The following is a 12,798-nucleotide window of genomic DNA, read 5'->3' as shown; positions in this document are numbered from 1 at the left end:
TACCGGGCACACACAGACAGTAGAGGGACACACCCACATGAGGACACCCCTTCAAGACTACAATAGGTAACTATTTCACCTAATTTCATAGAGACAGAGAAAGTTAAGCAAAATGATAAGACAGAGGAACTGGTCTCAATTGAAAGAGCAAAAGAAAAAACCTGAAAAAAATAAATAATGAAATAGAAATAAACAATATACCAGGTAAATAATTCAAAGCAGTAGTAATAAAAATGCTAACTGAATTAGGGAAAGGAATAAACAGAGTGAGAATTTTAACAAGGAACTAGAAAGTATAAAAAAGGATCAGAACTGACAAATACAATAACTGAAATGAAAAACACACTAGAAGGAATGAATAGCAAATTAGGCAATACAGAAGAATGCACAAGTGATCTGGAAGATAGAATAATGGAAATCACCCAATTAGGACAGCAAAAAGAAAATTAAAATTAAAAAATGAGAAGAGTTTAAGAGATCTCTGAGATAAAATGAAGCATACCAACATTCACATTATAGGGGCCCCAGAAGGAGAGGAGAGAGAGAAGGGGATCAAAACCGTATTTGATGAAATCATGCCTGAAAATTTCTCAAACCTGAAGAAGGAAACGAATATCCAGGTACAGGAAGCACAGAGGGTCCCAAACAAGGTGAACCCAAACAGACACATACCAAGACATATCATAATTTAAAATGACAAAAGTAAAAAAAAAAAAGGGAATTCTAAAGTAGCAAGAGAAAAACAAAGAGTCATATACAAGGGAACCCCCATAAGACTATCTGATGATTTTTCTGAAGAAATTTTGCAGGCCAAAAGGGAGTGGGGCATGATATATTCAAAGTCCCGAAAAGGAAAAACCTGCAATCTAGAATAGTCAACCCAGCAAAATTATCATTTAGAATTGAAGGAGAGACAAAGAACTTCTCAGACAAGTAAAAGCTAAAAGAATTCATCAATACTAAACCTACCCTATAAGAAATGTTAAAGGGTATTCTCTAAGTGGTAAAGAAAAGGCTATAACAAGAAGAATCTATAGGAAAGAAAAAAATCTCACTAGTAAAGGCAAACATATAGTAAATGCTAAAGATCAAACACTTAAATAAGCTAGGATAAAGATTTTTAAAAATCATTAAGTATAACTACAATAAACAGTTAAGGGATAAACATGAAAATGTAAAATATGACATCAAAAACAAAAATGTGGGAGACAGGAGTAAAAAAAAAATGTAGATCCTTTAAAATGTGTTTCAACTTAAATGACTACCAGATTAAAACAAGTACATATAGTTAAAGGTCAGCATATATGAACTCCAGAGTAATCACAAATCAAAAACTTACGATACACAAAAACAGAGAGAAAGGAACACAAGCATACAACTAATGAAAAGTATCAAACCTCAAGGGAAGAAACAAAAAGAAGAACACAGAAGAACTACAAAGCCAACAAGAAAACAAGTAATAAAATGGAAATAAGTACATACCTCTTAATAATTACTTTAAATGTTAATGGACTAAATGCTCTAATCAAAAGACAAAAGGTGGCTGACTGAATAAAAAACAACACCTATCTATATACTGCTTACAAAAGACTCACTTCAGAGCTAAAGACAAACACAGACTGAAAGGGAGAGGATGGTAAAAGATATTTCATGCCAACAAAACTCGCAAGAAAGCAGGAGTAGCAATACCCATATCAGACAAAATAGACTTTAAACAAAGTCCATAAAGAAAGACAAAGAAGGACGTTATATAATGATAAAGGGATCAATACAAAAAGGATATTACACCTGTTAACATATATGCCCTCGGGCTTCCCTGGTGGGGCAGTGGTTAAGAATCCGCCTGCCAATGCAGGGGACACGGGTTCAAGCCCTGTTCCGGGAAGATCCCACATGCTGTGGAGCATCTAAGCCCGTGAGCCACAACTACTGAGCCCACGTGCCACATCTACTGAAGCCCATGCGCTCTACAGCCCGTGCTCCACCACAAGAGAAGCCACTGCAAAGAGAAGCCCGTGCACTGCAATGAAGAGTAGCCCCCCCGCTCGCTGCAACTAGAGAAAGCCCGTGCACAGCAACAAAGACCCAACACAGCCAAAAATAATAAATAAATTTTTTTAAAAAAACATATATGCCCTCAATATAGGAGCACCTAAATACACAAAACAAATACTAACAGTCATAAAGAAAGAAATTGCCAGGAATACAATAATAGTAGGAGACTTTAACACCCCACAGACATCAACGGACAGATTTTCCGGACAGAAAATCAACAGGGAAACATAGTCTTAAATGACACACTAAACAAGTTGAACTTAATGAAATCTATAGGACATTCCATCCAATAACAGCAGAATACACATTCTTTTCAAGTGTACATGGAATGTTTTCCAAGATAGATCACATCCTAGGCCACAAAACTAGTGTCAACAAATTTAAGAGAATATAATTATATCAAGCATTTTTTTCTGACCACAATATGAAACTAGAAATCAATTACAGAAAGAAAATGGGAAAAAAACAAACACAGGGGACTAAATAACATGCTACTAAAAAAAAATGGCAGGCTTCCCTGGTGGCGCAGTGGTTGAGACTCCGCCTGCCGATGCAGGGGACACGGGTTTGTGCCCCGGTCCAGGAAGATCACACATGCTGCGGAGCGGCTGGGCCCGTGAGCCATGGCCGCTGAGCCTGCGCTCCGCAACGGGAGAGGCCACAACAGTGAGAGGCCCGCGTACCACAAAAGAAGAAAAAAAAAAGGCTCAATGAAGAAATCAAAGAGAAAATCAGAAAATACCTTGAGACAAATGGAAATGGAAACACATGTTCCAAAATCTATGGGATGCAGCAAAATCACTTTTATGAGGAAAGCTTATAGTGATACAGACCTTCCTCAAGAAACAAGAAAAATCTCAAATAAACACATAACTTACCATCTAAAGGACTTAGAAAAAGAACAAAGAAAGCCCAAAGCCAGCGGAGGGAAGGAAACAATAAAGATCAGACAGGAAATAAATAAAATAGAGATGAAGAAACAATAGAGAAAATCAATGAAACCACAGGTTGGTTTTCTGAAAAGATAAACAAAATTGATAAACTTTTAGCCAGACTCATCAAGAACAAAAGAGAGAGAACCCAAATAAACAAAATAAGAAATGAAAGAGATGAAATAACAACCAACCACAGAGATAACAAAAAAATCGTAAGATATACTATGAACAGTTATATGCCAACAAACCAAGTGTTGTCAAGAATGTGGAGGAACTGAGGCTCACATATACTACTAGTGAGAATGTATATAACGGTAAAGCCACTTTGAAAACAGTTTGACATTTTAAGTTAAATATACATTCTCTATACAATTCAGCCATTATACTTTGTGATATTTCCCCAAAAGAAATGAAAGCATACTGCATAAAAATATTTCTACATGAACGCTCATAGCATTTTTATTTGTAATGGGGAAAACTGGAAACAACCCAAATGTACACCAAAAAGTGACCGGATAAGTGGAACCAGAGAGTTGGCACCGCACGCAATACCTTTGTGGACTGTGTGCTCCTCGAGGACAAGGAAATCAAAGCAGAGCAAAGTGCCTGGAACATAAAGTCTGTGCCGTTTCTCATTCGAGTCTGGATTTCTACCCACCAGAGTTATACAAACCTTAAAATATAAGATTGAGGTATTTATGCCTTGTGTCTTTTTTGCACCTTAATTCACTAGCAAGCTTCCCTTGTACCAAGTTGACAGCCGTGTGGCTGACAGGGTCTTGGTGCTCCGGCCGGGTGTCAGGCCTGAGGCTCTGAGGTGGGAGAGCCAAGTTCAGGACATTTGACCACCACAGACCTCCTGGCCCTATGTAATATCAATCGGTGAGAGCTCTCCCAGAGATCTCTGTCTCAACCCTAAGACCCAGCTCCACTCAACGACCAGCAAGCTCCACTACTGGACACCCCATGCCAGACAACTAGCAAGACAGGAATACAATCCCACCCATTACCAGAGTGGTTGCCTAAAATCGTACTAAGTTCACAGACACCCCAAAACACACTACCAGATGCGGTCCTGCCCACCAGAAAGACAAGATCCAGCCTCATCCACAAGAACATAGGCACCAGTCCTCTCTACCAGGAAGCCTACACAACCCACTGAACCAACCCGACCCACTAGGGGCAGAAGCCAAAAGCAACAGAACTATGAACCTGCAGCCTGCAAAAAGGAGACCCCAAACACAATAAGCTGGGCAAAATGAGAAGACAGAGAAATACGCAGCAGATGAAGGAGCAAGGCAAAAACCCACCAGACCAAACAAATGAAGAGGAAATAGGCAGTCTACCTGAAAAAGAATTCAGAGTAATGATAGTAAAGGTGACCCAAAATCCTGGAAATAGAATGGAGAAAATACAAGGAACATTTAACAAGGACCTAGAAAAACTAAAGAGCAAAGGAACAATGATGAACAGCACAATAAATGAAATAAAAAATCCTCTAGAAGGAATCAATAGCAGAATGACTAAGGAAGAAGAATGGATAAGTGACCTGGAAGATAAAATAGTGGAAATAACTACCACAGAGCAGAATAAAGAAAAAAGAATGAAAAGAATTGAGGACAGGGCTTCCCTGGTGGCGCAGTGGTTGAGAGTCCGGCTGCCGATGCAGGGGACATGGGTTCGTGCCCCGGTCCAGGAAGATCCCACATGCTGCAGAGCGTTTGGGCCCGTGAGCCATGGCCTCTGAGCCTGCACGTCTGGAGCCTGTGCTCTGCGCGGGGAGAGACCACAATAGTGAGAGGCCCATATACCGCAAAAAAAAAAAAAGAATTGAGGACAGTCTCAAAGACCTCTGGGGCAACAATAACTGCAACAACATTCAAATTATAGGGGTCCTAGAAGAAGAAGAGAAAAAGAAAGGGACTGAGACAATATTTGAAGAGATTATAGTTGAAAACTTCCCTAATATGGGAAAGGAAATAGTCAGTCAAGTCCAGGAAGCACAGAGAGTCCCATACAGGATAAATCTAAGGAGAAACATGCCAAGACACATATTAATCAAACTATCAAAAATTAAATACAAAGAAAAATATTAAAAGCAGCAAGGGAAAAGCAACAAATAACATACAAGGGAATACCCATAAGGTTAACAGCTGATCTTTCAGCAGAAACTCTGCAAGCCAGAAGGGACTAGCAGGACATTATTTAAAGTGATGAAGAAGAAAAACCGACAACCAAGATTACTCTACCCAGCAAGGATCTCATTCAGATTCAATGGAGAAATTAAAACCTTTACAGACAAGCAAAAGCTAAGAGAATTCAGCACCACCAAACTAGCTTTATAACAAATACTAAAGGAACTTCTCTAGGCAGGAAACACAAGAGAAGGAAAAGACCTACAAAATCAAACCCAAAGCAATTAAGAAAAAGGTAATAGGAACATACACATCAATAATTACCTTAAATGTAAATCGATTAGATGCTCCATCCAAAAGACACAGACTGGATGAATGGATACAAAAACAAGATCCATATATATGCTGTCTACAAGAGACCCACTTCAGACCGAGGGACACATGCAGACTGAAAGTAAGGGGATGGAAAACGGTATTCCATGAAAATGGAAATCAAAAGAAAGCTGGAGTAGCAATTCTCATATCAGATAAAATAGACTTTAAAATAAAGAATGTTACAAGAGACAAAGAAGGACACTACATAATGATCAATCCAAGAAGAGGATATAACAATTGTAAATATTTATGCACCCAACATAGGAGCACCTCAATATATAAGGCAAATAATAACAGCCATAAAAGGGGAAATCGACAGTAACACATTCATAGTAGGGGACTTTAACACCCCACTTTCACCAATGGACAGATCATCCAAAATGAAAATAAATAAGGAAACACAAGCTTTAAATGATACATTAAACAAGATGGACTTAATTGATATTTACAGGACATTCCATCCAAAAACAACAGAATACACTTTCTTCTCAAGTGCTCAGGGAACATTCTCCAGGATAGGTCATATCTTGGGTCACAAATCAAGCCTTGCTAAATTTAAGAAGATTGAAATTGGACTTCCCTTGTGGCACAATGGTTAAGAATCCACCTGCCAATGCAGGGCACATGCGTTCGAGCCCTGGTTCAGGAAGATTCCACATGCTGCAGAGCAACTAAGTCCATGTGCCACAACTACTGAGCCTGCGCTACAGAGTCCGCGAGCTACAACTACTGAGCCTGCACGTCACGACTACTGAAGCCTGCACGCCTAGAGCCCATGCTCTGCAACAAGAGAAGCCACTGCAATGAGAAGCCCACGCACTGCAACAAAGAGTAGCCCCTGCTCTCCACAACTAGAGAAAGCTCGCACACAGCAATGAAGACCCAACACAGCCAAAAATAAATAAATAAATTATTTTAAAAAAGAAAAGAAAATTGAAGTCGTATCAAGTATCTTTTCCAACCACAACACTATGAGACTAGATGTCAATTACAGGAAAAAAAACTTTAAGAAATACAAACATATGGAGGCTAAACAATATGCTACTAAATAACCAAGAGATCACTGGAGAAATCAAAGAGGAAGTTAAAAAATACCTAGAAACAAATGACAATGAAAACACGACAACCCAAAACCTATGGAATGCAGCAAAAGCAGTTCTAAGACGGAAGTTTTTAGCAATACAATCCTACCTCAAGAAGCACAAAAAATCTCAAATAAACAACCTAACCTTACACCTAAAGCAATTAGAGAAAGAAGAACAAAAAAACCCCAAAGTTAGCAGAAGGAAAGAAATCATAAAGATCAGATCAGAAATAAATGAAAAAGAAATGTAGGAAAGATCCATAAAACTAAAAGCTGGTTCTTTGAGAAGATAAACAAAATTGATAAACCATTAGCCAGACTCAAGAAAAAAAAGGAGAAGACTCAGATCAACAGAATTAGAAATGAAAAAGGAGAAGTAACAACTGACACTGCAGAAATACAAAGGATCATGAGAGATTACTACAAGCAACTCTATGCCAAGAAAATGGACAACCTGGAAGAAATGGACAAATTCTTAGAAAAGCACAACCTCCCAAGACTGAACCAGGAAGAAACAGAAAATCCAACAGAGGAATCACAGCACTGAAATTGAAACTGTGATTAAAAATCTTCCAACAAACAAAAGCCCAGGACCAGATGGATTCACAGGTGAATTCTATCAAACATTTAGAGAAGAGCTAACACCTATCCTTCTCAAACTCTTCCAAAATATAGCAGAGGGAGGAACACTCCCAAACTCATTCTACAAGGTCACCATCACCCTGATACCAAAACCAGACAAAGATGTTAAAAAAAAAGAAAACTATAGGCCAATATCACTGACGAACATAGGTGCAAAAATCCTCAACAAAATACTAGCAAACAGAATCCAACAGCACATTAAAAGGGTTACACACCATGATCAAGTGGGGTTTATCCTAGTAATGCAAGGATTCTTCAATATACGCAAATCAATCAACGTGATACACCATATTAACAAATTGAAGGATAAAAACCATATGATCATCTCAATAGATGCAGAAAGAGCTTTTGACAAAATTCAACACCCATTTATGGTAAGAACTCTACAGAAAGTAGGCACAGACAGACCTTACCTCAACATAATGAAAGCCATATATGACAAACCCAGAGCCAACATCGTTCTCAATGGTGAAAATCTGAAACCATTTCCACTAAGAGCAGGATCAAGACAAGGTTGCCCACTCTCACCGCTATTATTCAACAAAGTTTTGGAAGTTTTAGCCACAGCAATGAAAGACAAAAAAGAAATAAAAGGAATCCAAATCAGAAAAGAAGAAGTAAAACTGTCACTGTTTGCAGATGACATGATACTATACATAGAGAATTGTAAAGATGCTACCTGAAAACTACTAGAGCTAATCAATGAATTTGGTAAAGTAGCAGGATACAAAATTAATGCACAGAAATTTCTTGCATTCCTTTACACTAATAATGAAAAATCTGAAAGCAAAATTTAGGAAACACTCCCATTCACCACTGCAACAAAAAGAATAAAATATGTAGGAATAAACCTACCTAAGGAGACAAAAAACCTGTGTGCAGAAAACTATAAGACACTGATGAAAGAAATTAAAGATGATACAAACACATGGAGAGATATACCATGTTCTTGGATTGGAAGAATCAACATTGTGAAAATGACTATACTACTCAAAGCAATCTACAGATTCAATGCAATCCCTATCAAACTACCACTGGCATCTTTCACAGAATTAGAACAAAAAATTTCACAATTTCTATGGAAATGCAAAAGACCCCAAAGAGCCAAAGCAATCTTGAGAAACAAAAACGGAGCTGAAGGAATCAGGCTCCCTGACTTCAGACTATACTACAAAGCTACAGTAATCAAGACATTATGGTACTGACACAAAAACAGAAATATAGATCAATGGAACAGGATAGAAAGCCCAGAGATAAACCCACACACATATGGTCACCTTATCTTACCTTTGATAAAGGAGGCAAGAATATACAGTGGAGAAAAGACAGCCTCTTCAATAAGTGGTGCTGGGAAAACTGGACAGCTACATGTAAAAGAATGAAATTAGATCCCTTTCTAACACCATACACAAATGTAAACTCAAAATGGATTAAAGATCTAAATGTAAGACCAGACACTATAAAACTCTGAGAGGAAAACATAGGCAGAACACCTTATGACATAAATCACAGCAAGATCCTTTTTGACCCACCTTCTAGAGTAATGGAAATAAAAACAAAAAATAAACAAATGGGACCTAATGAAACGTAAAAGCTTTTGCACAGCAAAGGAAACCATAAATAAGACCAAAAGACAACCCTAAGAATGGGAGAAAATATTTGCAAATGAAGCAACTGACAAAGGATTAATCTCCAAAATATACAAGCAGCTCAATATCAAAAACACAAACAACCCAATCCAAAAATGGGCAGAAGACCTAAATAGACATTTCTCCAAAGAAGACATGCAGATTTCTAACAAACACATGAAAGAATACTCAACATCACTAATCATTAGAGAAATGCAAATCAAAACTACAATGAGGTATCACCTCACACCGGTCAGAATGGCCATCACCAAAAAATCTACAAACAATAAATGCTGGAGAGGGTGTGAAGAAAAGGGAACCCTCTTGCACTGTTGGTGGGAATGTAAATTGGTACAGCCACTATGGAGAACAGTATGGAGGTTCCTTAAAAAACTACAAATAGAACTACAATATGACCCAGCAATCCCACTACTGGGCATATACCCTGAGAAAACCATAATTCAAAAAGAGTCATGTACCACAATGTTCACTGCAGCACCATTTACAGTAGCCAGGACACGGAAGCAACCTAAGTGTCCGTCAACAGATGAATATATAAAGAAAATGTGGCACATATACACAATGGAATATTACTCAGCCATAAAAAGAAACAAATTGAGTTATTTGTAGTGAGGTGGATGGACCTAGAGTCTGTCACACAGAGTGAAGTAAGTCAGAAAGAGAAAAACAAATACCGTATGGTAACACGTATACATGGAATCTTAAAAAAAAAAAAAAGGCTCTGAAGAACCTAGGGGCAGGACAGGAATAAAGACGCAGACATAGAGAATGGACTTGAGGACATGGGTAGGGGGAAGAGTAAGCTGGGACGAAGTGAGAGAGTGGCATGGACTTATATACACTACCAAATGTAAAACAGATAGCTAGTGGGAAGCAGCTGCATAGCAAAGAGAGATCAGCTTGTGCTTTGTGACTACCTAGAGAGGTGGGAGAGGGAGGGTGGGAGGGAGACGCAAGAGGGAGGGGATATGGGGACATATGTATACATATAGCTGATTCACTTTTTTATACAGCAGCAACTAACACAACAATGTAAAGCAACTATACTCCAATAAAGATGTTAAAAAAAGAAAAAAAAGGGACCGGATAAACAAACTGTGGTATGTCCATACAATGAACTAGTCAACAAAAATAAGGAATCAACTGCTGATACACACCTACATGAATGAGTCTTGACATAATTATTCTGAGTAAAAGAAGTCAGTCAAAAGAGTACCTACTGCATGATTTCATTTATATAACATTCTAGGAAATGTAAAGTAATGGACAGTGACAGAAAGCATATCAGTTGTTTGGGGGGTGGAGAGAAGCAGGAGCGAGGATGAAAAAGGCACAGGAGAAAACTTTTGGGGGATGATGAATATGCTTATTATCGTGATTGTGGTGATAATTTTATGAATGTGTATACATTAAAATTTATCAATTTGAATACTTTAAATGTGTGTCATTTCTTTAATATTAATCATACTTCAATAAAGGTGTTAAAAAAAATCAAATGACAGAGCCCGTTAACCCCATGCCAAAGAGCAAGAAGAGGAAATAAAACTGTCACTAGAAAACTCTTGTCGCCTGAGGTAAACTTCATAAAAAAACTTCATTAAAAAAAAACTTCACAAAAAAAAACTGAGTTTTTGCCGGGAAAACAGATATAAATAGGAAAATTCCTAACTGTTCCACGCAAGCAAGTGTAATTTACCAGTGTCACAATCTGTCTAAAAAATCTGTTAATTTAAGTGCATAAGGTAAAGTCTCTGCCAGTTCTAGCCCTTTTTTTAGAAAAAAACACAATGAAATATTGAAGAACTACAGTCTGAAATTCTCCTGAATAGTAACATACTATGTATTCAGGGTTTTTTACCATGATTTAAGCCATACTTCTTGGTTATTTAAATAATACAAATGGAAATAAAACATACAATGAACTACATAACTAAATAGCCAGAAATTTAGTAGTGTTAAAAAAAACAGTGTAGTTACCTGAAGTGTTAGGATATTACCTTGCCTTAGCAGTGTTGTGAGTCTGCAGAGAACTTTTGCATACATAGAAGGACCCAGGCAGATGGCATTTAACCTAACATATAGAGACCCTTCAACCTTGAACGCCTACAGTAGGCACTGAAATTGATAGAAACCCATAGATACATGCCCAGGAATCTCAGAAATTCAAAATAAATAATAAATAAATAAACACCCACTTCAGGATTCATTAGGTTGTATTTAGAAAGAAACGTAATAGCTTCAGAAAATACTGTAATAAAATTTTTCACATACTGAGGTACCCAGTGGCGTGTTGGTAAATGTTCAATAACTGGCTTGAGGGAAAGGGAGCAAGCCCTGGTTTGCAGCATTTGCCACTTTTTGTGGTGTAAATACCCTCACCGTGGCTGGTTTCGGGCTGATCTGAATTCACCAGAGCAAGCTGAAAGGAGCAGCACACAGTCGGTGCTCCTGAGCTTGAGCGCAGCTAGGACAAGCACCCCACTGGAAATATCTCAAGTGTGAATATAAGCTAACTCCAACCCTATAAGACAAATAAACTACGTTTCTAGGAAATGCCTGTGTGTTTTATTCTTTGTGGATGACTTTTCAATTCTGAAGCTACCTTTTAACACAACTTCCACTTGAAAAAAAATGATCTTTAGGATGCAGGAGACATTACCCATCATCAAATATTTGACATTTCTTAATACTGAGGCATTGAACAAATCTGCTGTTTCTTTAACAGGAATCTTTACACATTCAAACTTGATTCAAATTAAATGCTAACTGTGAGTCCCCGAAAAGTGAAAAGGAAACAAGATACAACATTTTCATACTGATTTTAGACAAGGATTAACTTAAGGTAACTTGTTAGTCAAGGGGAGGATGGTTAGGATTAAGTTAATCATCTCTGCCGTCACAGAACTTGCGTGCCCCACCTTGCAGCAGAGGTGTGGGGATATGTTTGTCATTTTTGTTTTGGGGGAGGGCTGTTTTGCAATCATAGGAATTAGAAGGGGAGATCAAAAGCCATCTTTTTGTGGTGTTTTCCACAAAGAGACTTTCTTCAAAGCATAACTTCATAAGGAAAACTAACAGAAGGAAATAAACTTATCAAACTGGAAATTCAACAAAGAGGGAAAAAGCAAGAGCAACAACAGCTCCAGCGTTTCAACACAACTGTAGCAAAGAAATAATAAAAGGAGTAACAAAAGAGCAGACATATACCCAAGTTCTGAGTCTGACTGCAGCTGGAGCACTGAGGGGTCTGTGTCCCACTGCAGGGTCCTAATCGTGCAGCACAAAGGAAAAAAAGAACACAGAGAATTAACAAAAGGGGAGGGAAACAAACCAAACCAAACCATGTCATTCATCAAGGCAATGGCATATACAATGTATACACAGAACATCTCCCCACTTTGTCACCCTGGCAACCCCCAGGAGCCAGGAAGACCCCGTGAATATCAATTGACAAGAGAAAGTGAGGGGCTGTCCTTTCCTTTGAACAACTGTTTGATATTGGAAGCTATGGTTGTTTTCATGGAAGGAAGCCCAGAGCTAAATATTCAAATATTCATCCACTCACACACACCCTTTTTGCTTTTGTTTCATTCTACACTGGAGCCTGATTGATTTCAGCATGTAAACTGCTTCATGTATACCCCAGAGCCCAGTCACACCTGGGAGCAACAAGCATCTCCCATGCAATGATGAGAATCAAATGCAAGGGTTCGAATGGGCCACAGCAGGAGCATCTGGGGAAGTCTGCCCAGGTAGAACACGACTGCAGAACCAGGAGAATAACTGGCTTCCTCGGGTCAGTTACTGCAAATACAACGCATTAGATTTCGAGGCTCATGGGTATTTTGTTGTTTTTTATTTATATATCACACCAAGATGGTGACCAACAATAATACCATTTGTCTCTAAAGATGCCAGGGATA

At 38.3% G+C, this 12,798-nt stretch overlaps 1 protein-coding gene across 2 annotated transcripts in view; it reads right to left on the bottom strand.

Annotated features, from left to right (window-relative positions):
• Window positions 1–12,798, bottom strand: part of DYNC1I1 (dynein cytoplasmic 1 intermediate chain 1) — a 337,047-nt gene that overhangs the window by 257,855 nt on the left and 66,394 nt on the right. The window contains exon 5 of one of the 2 annotated variants that reach the window (XM_082661450.1): window positions 12,083–12,142. The exons of the other annotated variant lie outside the window; for it this stretch is intronic. Within the exon in view, the coding sequence (XP_082517576.1) occupies window positions 12,083–12,142 (60 nt within the window). The remainder of the gene's footprint in view (window positions 1–12,082; window positions 12,143–12,798) is intronic. 2 annotated transcript variants of the gene reach the window in all.

This window comes from Grampus griseus (assembly GCF_964374135.1).
Source record: "Grampus griseus genome assembly, chromosome: 9".
NCBI lineage: Eukaryota > Metazoa > Chordata > Mammalia > Artiodactyla > Delphinidae > Grampus > Grampus griseus.
The sequence above is the reverse complement of the archived record's forward strand: the minus strand, read 5'-3'. Positions and strand labels throughout refer to the sequence as shown.